Source organism: Meriones unguiculatus, chromosome 3 (assembly GCF_030254825.1).
Source record: "Meriones unguiculatus strain TT.TT164.6M chromosome 3, Bangor_MerUng_6.1, whole genome shotgun sequence".
Classification (NCBI taxonomy): domain Eukaryota; kingdom Metazoa; phylum Chordata; class Mammalia; order Rodentia; family Muridae; genus Meriones; species Meriones unguiculatus.
The window spans coordinates 83959501-83970904 of NC_083351.1; the positions used below are offsets into that span (position 1 = coordinate 83959501).

Sequence of the window (11404 nt, forward strand, 5' to 3'; positions counted from 1 at the left end):
ATAATAAAGAATTTAAGAAGAAAAAGAAAGCTGGGCATGATGGCACACACCTTTAGTCCCAGCACTCAAGAGTAGATCTCTGTGAGTCTGAGGCCAGCCTGGTCTACAAAGTGAGTTCAGGACACCCAGGGCTCTGTTACACAGGAAAACCCTGTCTTGAAAAACAGAAAGAAAGAAAAGAAAGAAAGAACTCATTATTTTGTATTCTCTTCTTTAATGGTGATTTTTTTTATGATCGTACATCTGCTGGAGATAGTTTTGTATATAATGCTTGAGTAGAGCTATTCTGCCTGACCCAGAAATGTTAAATATTTAAGGAGCTATCTCTCTCTCTCTCTCTCTCTCTCTCTATATATATATATATATATATATATATATATATATATCAAGTTAGATATGTTTAACTTTATTTAAACTTATTGCAGTATGTACATGTATGAAATTTTATGCAATACACCATTAACATGAATGATTTTATATTTATATGTCAATTAACATAAATTTAAAATAATCAAAACTACAAGCACCTTAACCCATTATCTGCCTTACAATTTCTCTTCAAGCCTGTCCCCAGACTGGGTCTTTTTTCTGCCCAGTCAATTATTCTGCTAGGAGAGTGACATTTACTGTCACTGAGAAAGTCTGGTATCAATTCTACTCGCCAAAGAGCAGAAGTAGCTTTTGAAGCAACAGAATTTGTTATATTAAAAATATCATTACAGAATAATACATTTTCTTCTTAGTCTATGTAAATAATGATCTTGGCAGCTGGGAGGGCATGGTCAGTGCTCACCATTCTCCATTATCACCAATCCAGGCAACTCCCTCCATGGGCACTACCGGATGCCATCAATCTAAAAGAGCCTTTGAGATCAAGTTCCCTGAGTGACTGTGGAAACCGTGGGAGTTACACTTTGCCACAGACTATGTAGTTGGAATAGATTCTTTCTAGCTAGAACGTACCATGTATAAGGGCAAACTAGTCCCACCTTCACATTTTCACTTCACTAAGAATGGGTGCGCATAGGAAACATTATTTTGCCTTAGTAATTATTTGTACCAACCCTATAAGGCTGGCCTTGAACTTACTGAGGTCCACTTATCTCTGCCTCCTGTGTGATGGGTTTAAAGGAATGGCCACACAGGCTAAATAAACCAAGTTAACTTTTACAGGTTGTTCTAAGTACAAGAAGGGGTGTTTACCAGCGGCAGGTAGCCACAAAATAGAGAACGTTTGGTGTCTTTCTCGAAGCCTTGTACACTCTTTATTCAAAAGTTTGCAAAACTTTGTTGTTGTTTTATTTTTTTTCTATATGTCTGTGTGCCTAATTCATGATGGAGAAATAAAAACCAAGAAAAGGAAATTGTTTCCCAAAGCAATGTAAAATTTTTGCATTACTGATTGAGTTGAGGGTGCCTGTGATAGTGAACCGTGGACGTGTGGAGGCTGTAGACCATAATCAAGGGTCTGAGTCTGCTCACAGTAGTTCTTTACTCATAAGAAAAATGTCAGGGGCCATTTAGCCCCTTTAGTGCGCCCATGGAAACGGAATCAGGAGCACAGAGCAGAGCACTTTCTCTGTCTTGAGCTTCAGCCCCTCCGAATGCACAGATCCGACTGGCACTAAAGGATTCTAACGACTGTCTCTATTTGTAGGCAAAATGAAGGACCGGCTTGCAGAGCTTCTGGAGTTGTCCAGGAGCTATGACCAGCAGTTCCCAGATGGGGATGATGACTTTGACGCTCCTCACGAAGACATCGTGTTCGAGACCGACCACATCCTGGAGTCCTTGTACCGGGTCATCCAAGACATCCAGGATGAAAACCAGCTGCTGATGGTAGATGTGAGGCGCCTGGGGAGGCAGAACGTCCGCTTCCTCACCTCCATGCGGCGCCTCAGCAGCATCAAGCGCGACACCAACTCCATCGCCAAGGCCATCAAGACCCGTGGTGAGGGTATCCACCAGAAGCTGCGCTCCATGAAGGAGCTGAGCGAGCAAGCGGAGACCAGGCACGGCGCACAGTCGGCGGTGGCTCGCATCTCGCACGCGCACTACAGCGCTCTGGCCCGCGCCTTCCAGCAAACCATGTACGAGTACAACCAGGCCGAGATGAAACAGCGCGACAACTGCAAGATCCGCATCCAGCGGCAGCTGGAGATCATGGGCAAGGACGTGTCGGGCGAGCAGATCGAGGACATGTTCGAGCAGGGCAAGTGGGACGTGTTCTCCGAGAACCTGCTGGCCGACGTGAAGGGCGCTCGGGCGGCGCTCAACGAGATCGAGAGCCGCCACCGCGAGCTGCTGCGCCTGGAGGGTCGCATCCGGGACGTGCACGAGCTCTTCCTGCAGATGGCTGTGCTGGTGGAAAAGCAGGAGGACACGCTAAACGTCATCGAGCTCAATGTGCAGAAGACCCTGGACTACACCGGCCAGGCCAAGGCGCAGGTGCGCAAGGCGGTGCAGTACAAGAAGAAGAACCCCTGCAGGACCATCTGCTGCTTCTGCTGCCCCTGTGTCAACTAGCAGCTGCCTTGGGCCGCCACTGCCCGTGGCTGGGTGGGAAACATGTCCAGGAAGCCACTCAAAGGCATCCTGCACTGGGCCGAGGGAAAGGGTCCCAACGCCTTGCCGAGGAGTTCAGAGCGTAGAGAAAGGAAGTTGGGGTTGGGATGCACTGGCCTACCAGCATAGTTGTTAGCATCCTATGGTTGGTTGATGTGGGCAGATTACCACTGCAGTTGTGTGGCGTCATTATAGGATACACAGCGCTCACATCACAGGGAGGAGCTGACGTTGCTAAGATCGGCGTTTTGAAGACTACGGTGAACATACGCGCGTACTGTGAGCACATTATCAAAACTTGCCTTCGTTTATCCTTTCTAGAAAGCTCCTTGGTGCTATTCGACTTTGAGTGACATTCGTTTGAGTATTCTTTTCGAATAACGCTGACCTTGGGTAAACGATTTCATTCACTTCTGATTATCTATTTTTGTTGTGTGAGTCCTATGTGGAAACATTCCTTGGCTCACTTCCCCTCCTCCCTAAGCTGCACTGACCACTGTTTCCTTATCACTTTTTTTTCCTTTTATCACTTCCACCAGTATATATATATATATATATATATATATATATATATATGAACAATTTTCCAAATATTTTTAAGCACCAGATTGAACACGCATTCAAGTTGAACTTTGTATCAGTCAACATTTTATATATTTTCACAGACGACATTTATTTAAAACTTATCTTTGTACTTCGTTTCCTACAAATATGTGTGTTAATGTAAGTAATATTCAATCACATGTACATAATGTGCAAGTGGAGCAAACTGTGCTTTCGTAAATTCTGTCTATGAACAAGAACGTTTTCTGCGAGTGTCAGTATTAGCTGATTGTTCTGAGTGTAGCTCATTCCTGTCTGCGCAGCTCAGTTTGGGTCAAACTTTATTTTGAACAAGTGTGTGCTGTCATTAGTGAAGATAGGTGAAAAAGTTTGAAAACACATGAAACAACTAGCAATACTAAACTGTTCTTGGAAATTTATCTTACTGTGAACCATTCCTTTCATATATTAAAGCAGAGAGATTTAAAGTGGAATAATCTTGTTTTTCAAATAAGTCTAATAAATGTGACATTATAACTATCTTTTTCTGTATCCATGTCTTGACCCACGGAGGCTAAATTGTCTTTTTCATTGCTGTTCATAACTATAATATCTGCATGAAACTCTAAACAAAGGATAAACTCAAGGAGTTTAGAACAGAATGCCCGAGTACAGTTTTCACAGTCATTTAGAAGAATCAACTCTCAACTCCTACCCATTCTTTAATACACGAGTAATTTTGGCTAAGAGTCCTGTATCTTAAGTTCTTAAGAAGGAAGGGTTTTAAAAGAGAAGAAAGAGGAATGGGAACTCTTTGGGGCCCTTTGATCTTCTTGTGAGAGAGTAAGTGGCCCTGTGCATAGGCTGCTCTTTACAGTTTGGCGGGAAACTGTAAAAACTGAGCACCGCCAGGCTCTCCTCACACTTTGCCCAGTTTATTTGTCAACTCACTACTGGGATGCTTCCCTTCCTTCAACTCACTACTGGGATGCTTCCCTTCCTCGAAGGAAGAGGAGGAAGTTCCCACAGGGCCCCATGTCCTAGTTTTTACTGTAGAGAAGAGAGAGTCTGTCTATGGAAACTAGATATTTTCTGCAAGAAGAAACAGTTCATGAATTTAACTTACAGGAAGGAACTCTGGAAGAAATTTTCTTTCTTCTTTTAGAACCATTATGAAAGTAAACAACTTTCTGTGCCTGCTAATTTTCTTTTTTCAAGACAGAGCCTCACTAGATAGCCCCAACTGACTTAGTACTCACTATACAGGCCAGGCTGGTCTTAAACTCAGAGATCTATCCTCCTGCCTCTGCCTCCTGAGGGCTGAGTTTAAAGTCGTGTTCCAGCACACCAGGTTAGAACACTTCTTTCCTAAATAATCCTAACGATTATGTTTTCACAGTGGTGACTGTTCTATCCTGTTTGTTTCTGCTCGGCTTTGCTATTTTGTTCTGTTCTACTCTTCTATTCCATCCTATTCTACTCTTTTCATTTCTGCTCTAGGCCATGCCATGCTATTCTGTCATATCCACAAAAAATCATTTCAACACAGTTTGGCAAAAGTTTTTTCCTGATGCTTCCCAAGACCTGGATCATAAGCTCCATGAGGAGTTCTGGAAAGTCATCCAAGCTGGAGCACAGATCTCATATCCTACCATAACACCCCACAGCTCTTCCAAGAGGTAACAGTGAAATGGCAGCTTTGGCCTTTGAAAAGGGTGTTCAGAGTCCCTGAGTGATGAAGCACGGTTGGCTCCTCCTCCTTGATATTCACTTGACAGACCCTGAGAAGTGACATTGGGCAAACTCCAAACACTAACGCCATATTGAGGGCAGCATGAAAAAATGGTCACAAAGAAAATTCTAAAGAGCAGAAGATGGGCCCAGAAGATAAATGCATTTACCTCTGGGTTTGGTGACCTGAATAACACCCCTGAATCCTACATGTTAGAAGGAGAGACCTGACTCTCACAGGTTGTCTACACACAAAAATAAATGAGCAAATAAATAAATAGGCATAAGTAAATGAATAAACAAGCATAAACATTTGTAGTTAATATAAGAGTTTGAAACAGTTGTAATCAGAATAACAAGCAGCCTTACTCCAAATAACAGCATTGAAAATCACTGCAATTAATGCAGCATGACTATTAGAAACAGAGTGTGAGAAGCCAGGAGAAAGCCATTTTCATACCATCTTGTCTTTATTCCCAACACATGTTATGGAATGGACAATTATCCTTATACAGAAGAAACTCCTGCTTTAACAGTGTGTTCTCTTTAATTTGTAACACTATTTTAAGCTATTAATTTGTTTGTAGGTGTGCAAAGAGAGGTACCTTCAACAGAAGTCATCAAACTGGAAATAGATGTCAGCAGCTGGAAATTTTACCCTATATTTTTAAAAATTAATTTTCTAGTTAGCATATAAAATAGTGCTTTTTAAGTTAATGCACATGATAATGGGATTCAATATGGCATTTTCACACATGTCATTTTATTTTGTTCTTTCTCATCCCTCTCACCTCACCGTCTTCTCACCTCCACCCATCCTTTACACCTCTTGCTGGTCCCTTTCCTCCCCTCAAATTATAACACCCCCTACACTGCCTTTTGCTCTTAGGTTACATGCATTTTGTTACTCTGCTTTTCTTCCTTCCTCTTACCTCCATTAAGATCTCTTCCTCCAAGACAATCCAAACAGTCCTGATGAGACTTAACAAGCTATGGGTGGAAATAGTGGAGAACGCCCCCTTTCGGTGGACTAGGGGAAGGCGATGAGGGAAGAAGGAAGAAGGGTGGGACTGGGGGGAATTAAAGGAGGGGTCTTCAATCCGGATATATAATAAATAAATTGTGAAAAAATAAAAATTAAAAAAAAATTTAAAAAGATGTCTTCCTCCTTTCTTTTATTTATTTATGAAACATACACACACACATACACACACAATGGAATTAAGGGATTTAAATCTAGACTCTGAATACAGAAGAAAGCATGTAGTATTTGTCTCTCTGAGTCTGGTTTATTTGGGGGGTTGGTTCTTTTTATTTTTGAGACAGGGTTTCTCTATGTAACCTTGAATGTCGTTAAACTCACTATGTAGATTGTGAATTTAAGGCTGGACTTAAAAAAGATTTGCCTAACCCTGGCTTCCAAGTTCTGGGATTAAAGTGTGTCATCATGCCTGACTGGAGTCTGCCTTATTCCATTTAACATACTGATTTCTACTTTCACCCATTTCCCTAAAAATGTCATGATTTCTTCACAACTGAATAAAATCCCCTTGTGTGTAGTGTCACATTTTCTTCATCTATTTATCTCTTACTAGACATCTAGGCTAGCTCCATTTTCTAGCTATTGTGGACAATGCAGCAAAGCAGGGACATTCAAGTATCTCTGCTGCATGTGTGCTTAGAGGCCTTCAAGGGCACACTCCACAGTGCTTGATCTTTGTTGTCGACTTGACCGGATCCAGAATCAAACAAAAGGCAAGCTTCTGGCACTCCTGTGAGGTGTTTTCTTCATCAGGTTAGTTGAAGTGGAAAGATGACTGTAAATGTGGGCGGCACCTTCTGGTGAAGCCTACACATATGAAGATGCAAGAAGGAAACTTCTCACTGGGTGCAGTGGTGCATGCCTATAATCCCAGCCTGAGACCAGGACAACCAAGGCTACACAAAGAAATCCTGTCTCTAAAAACCTTCACTCTTGATTACAAGTTCATCTACCCTTTTTTTGCTGCTGCTACATTTCACTGCTGGTATAACCCCACTCATTCAGTGGGCTGAAGATCAATAGCTCTCCAGGAATTCTTCAGGCCTTCAGCACCACACTGAGACTACTGAGACACTCAGTCTTGCCAATCAAATAGCTACTGGCTTCTCAGGCCTTCTGATGTGAAGCAGCCATCACTGGACTACTCAGACTGTAAGACCTGGGGTCTCACAGCTCAGGAGTTCAATAGCGCCCTTCCCAGAAACTCCCCCAGACCAAGACTCGTTGCAAAAGCAAGAGGTTTATTTACCATTGTACAGTGGGGTCACCCCCGCTGGTCAGCAAAGAGTGGCACCGGGAGACAAAGGCCTTTAGGTTTTTAAAAGAAAAATTGCGGGAGATTTGAAGTTCTAGTTTTGGCAATTTAGGATTGGATGAGGAAGCTATAAAGTAAGATAATTGGTTAGTCTTAGGTGTTCAAGCTTGGCCAGTCCTGCCAAGTGTGGATGCAGCTGCAATTGAAGGTGGGGGTGGTTAGCTCATCCTTGAAAATTAGGGCTGCGGGCTCTTGGCTGGAGGTCAAAAGCTAATCAGAAGAAGTCTAGGTTCGTTGCTAAGAAATGCTATCTCAAGGACAAGGGTCTGGTCCTTCTTTTGGTGAGTGAAGGTCATTGTTTGCTTGCCCTTTTTTTATATCTGTCCTCACGGATAGGGTCACATTTCTTCACTCTCTGGAAAGGTACTAAGAGGCTTTAGCTTAACCTGGACCTAAAACTCAAAACTATAGGCTTTAGAAGACATATAGGTTACAAAGTTAGCCTAACCCTTTCAAGACCATGTCATGTAAGCCAAGCTAAGAAATCCCTACTCTATCAGGCTGTCCCTATAATCATGACTAATGAGACACTGGATCATAAGGGAGTCCTAGTTTCAGTTTCTTAGTTATATTAGTGTGGATTTCCACAGTGGCTGCACCAGCTGGCATTGTCATCATCAGTGTGTAAAGCACCCCCACATCCTCATGAGCATCTGTTAATTTTTGTTTTCTTAATGACAGCCATTCTGACAATGGCTTATCAAAGTGGCTTTACTTTGCATATCTCTGATGGCTAAGAATATTGAATATTTCTCCAAATATTTACTGGCCATTTGTATTTAATCTTTGAGAACAGCCTATTCATTTTATTAGTCTGTTTCTTTGCTATGTAATTTGGTATTCTGATATTTAATTTTTGTATCTCTGCTAACTCCCTGTCTGATATACACTTTGCAAGTATTATTTTTCTCATTCCATAGGCTGACTCTTCACTTTGTTACATTTTTTTTGCTGTTTTTTCTATTTATCTATTTTTAAAATTTTACTGACAAACTGATATATATATGTAATAAATTTTATTCACTTTCACTCCCCATTTTTCCTTTCACTCTCCTCCCACTGAGACTCTTCTCTGCAACAAGTTCTTTCTTACTTCCATGTCCTTTGTGTGTGACCAACTGAGTGCAAATAGGTTACCCTATGAGCATGGGTGCGTGTTGATTTACTGATGGAGCATGGGCACCTTATCAGTGGCTACACTGCTAAGGTAGGTTTATTGGGCAACCAAGAATGTTGCTGAAGGTTAAAGTTTAATATTGATTTATCTTTTAGTTAAGCAGTGGTTATTCCTAAACCAGCTGTATTCCCAACACAGAGACTAGGATTTATTTAATTAACCTAGAACACAATGCTGGGCAATAGTTACTCCACCCTAAACTTCTAAACCCGCATAGTTTCCAACCATTCAGATTTCACCCATTATACTTGCTTTTAGTCATATCTTAGGTCCAATTCATCTCTCCTTGTGGTTCCAAGTTCTGTCCTGCTGATGTATCCTCTCAGACTCCTCCCACTCACTTCCTTCTCTTCCCCTCCCGACCAGGATGTCCCACCCTTTTCTCACCATTGCACAGCCTTGGGGCTGGTTGTTTAATTGACAATACAGAGAACAAATGGTGGCATGTTTACAGAAACTTGAAACAGGTGATGCTTAGAATAAACATCACAATGCAATGTCCAGATTTGAGGTAGAGAAATCAGCATTTGAATGAGCAAGGGTAAACTATATACATTCCACAAGAACATTATACCAACACTAGAACAATATCAATATTCTGTATTGTTTGGAGAATCTTTGGGCCCTCCCTATCCAACAACTCACAGGAAAGCATCTCCACCTGGCATCGAAAATTTTGTTTCATTATCTATGGCTTCTGAAAGAAGTATTGCTCTTCATTCAAACTCATTTTTTTTTAAATTCATGTATGTGGTTGTTTTTCCTATATCTATCTGTGTACCATGTATGTCCACAGAGACTGGAAGAGAATGTCAAATCCCCTGGAACTGATGTAGGAGATGGTTGTGAGCGACCGTGTAGGTGCAGGAAATTGAACCCATGTCCTCTGAGAGAGCATCCAGTACTCCTAACTACTAGCCATTTCTCCACATTCCCCTCACTCTTTTTCTTTAAATTACATATTTTTACTACTCTTATAAAGTAGTAAGTTTTCATTTAATCTTTTCATATGTCTTTCATATGTATTCCTCCTTCAATCTTTTCTGAACATGCCTGGTCCAGTTTATTGTGCAGTGTTTTAATTTTTAAATTATTTTTTTATTTTTTTATATTAGTTAAAGTTTATTAACTTTATATCCCAGCTGTAGCCCCCTCCCTCATTCCCTCCCAATCCCACCCTCCCTCCCTCATCTCTTCCCTACCCCTCTTTAAGTCCACTGATAGAGGAGGTGCTCCTCCCCTTCCATAAAATTAAAACACAGCCACAGAGGAGGCTATTGCAGCCGTGTTTTAATTTTATATAATTCCACATGTTCTACTGAGCTACGGTAAACAAAATTGTTGGTGATGTTTTGTTATGTGTGACTTTTTTCATTCATTTAGGTTCTTCAATATTTTTAAAAACTCAGTTTCCTTGCTGAATTTCTCTTCTATGGTGCCTGATTTTTTTTTTTTTTTTTTTTTTTTACAGTGCTATAACGTTAAGCTCATAGACATGGAAGCTGGAGTACAAGCTTGAACAGTCTGAGCTTCTTGTGAAAGCGTTGTGCTGCCCCATGCATGGTATAATACAGAAAGGAAGGGAGCTTATTGTTACCATAATATTGCATAGTGAGTAAAGTTTACCCTTGTATTATTCATATGCTAATCTCCCTAACCCACCATCTCATTTCAATCCAGACATGGCACTGTAATATTTATTATAAGAATCTCCTCTCACAAATTTGTGTAAACATGGCTCACCATTTATTCTCTGTCTTTCGAATAAAGCTGGCCAGCCAGTACCTGGGCAATAGAGAGAATAGGGTGAGATTTCTGATTCTTGGGAGAGAAAGAGTCAAACAGGAGAGAGGAATTTGGCAATGATGAGGAGAGAGGGAAGGACATCATGAAATTGCAGCTGGACCATAGAAGGCCATAAATGCAAGTGTTATGCGGATTTGGGTTGGGAGGTAGCTAGATTAGCTTAGAGGAGCAGAATAGAATAATAATGCTCAGTTACTGTGTATTTAAGCTAATTAAATAAATCATACCTTCTCTGTATCAACTATTTGGGAACTGAGTTAAAGAAATTGTTGATTTATTAATTTTATGTTACAGTTTATGCAAAGAGGGAGGGGACAAAAGAGACAATATTTTATAATATTGTTTATTAAAATTAATATTTATTAAAATTAATAAAATTAGTCTCTGGATTAGTGATAACTAATTCAGTTTCCAAAAGAAAATGTGAACTCACTTCTGCATGTAAAACGTCAGTCTGCTCACGGTGGTTCTATTGTCATGACACAAACAGTATAAGGCTGCCTCCTTATACTGACTGCTTCCTGGATTCCAATCCTAAACATGGATTTTTGGTAGGGTCTGACAAAATGAAATCTTAGCATGAATGACTTGGGGAATAGGCAATCTGAAACAGCTGAGCAAAGAAAGTGAAGGTCTATCTAGGGTGGATAATGCCAATCCCAAAATTCATACATTATTGGATGTTAATGTCAGTGTCAGATGTGGGATACCTCATGAGGAGTTGTTGTCTAGAAAGATCCCAGAGGCCAAAACAATATGGGCTAGCTCTGTTCTTCTCAGCTGGCCACTGGAACCAGACAGTAAGAAACTATTGCTGAATAGTTTACAGACTTGGTTGCAGAATACAAAGAAACCACACTAAGGCTGAACTTCCTCCTGCTTTTTAGATTTCATCATATCAAGGTTCCTCTGCAGGCATCTGGGAGAGAAAACTCAACAGTGGTCTTTCCCATCTTTGAGCTTTACATACCACAATACCAGTTGGCAGACAAGATGTTCCACTGCTACAATACTGGCACAATTGTTATGGGCGCATCCAACTGATTTCTGCTTGACTCTGAGGCATGAGGCACACTTCACAAGAAGGAGTTCATGCCTAATACTGTGAATCTGGTCAAAGGCTCATGACTGGGGAAGTCATGGTCACTAGGAGTGAACCTATTGCTTCTGTTTTATTAAATTAATATGTCCAAGCTACCTCCCCCATACTTGTGTTTATAACCAT

At 41.0% G+C, this 11404-nt stretch overlaps 1 protein-coding gene across 3 annotated transcripts in view; it reads left to right on the plus strand.

Annotated features, from left to right (window-relative positions):
* The window catches only part of Stx11 (syntaxin 11), a 28397-nt gene extending 22009 nt beyond the window's left edge, over nucleotides 1–6388 (plus strand). For all 3 annotated transcript variants that reach the window (XM_060380268.1, XM_021662172.2, XM_021662171.2), the window contains exon 2: nucleotides 1658–6388. In XM_060380268.1, the coding sequence (XP_060236251.1) occupies nucleotides 1658–2526 (869 nt within the window). In that variant the 3' untranslated portion in view covers nucleotides 2527–6388. The remainder of the gene's footprint in view (nucleotides 1–1657) is intronic.
* The last annotated feature ends 5016 nt before the right edge of the window (nucleotides 6389–11404 follow it).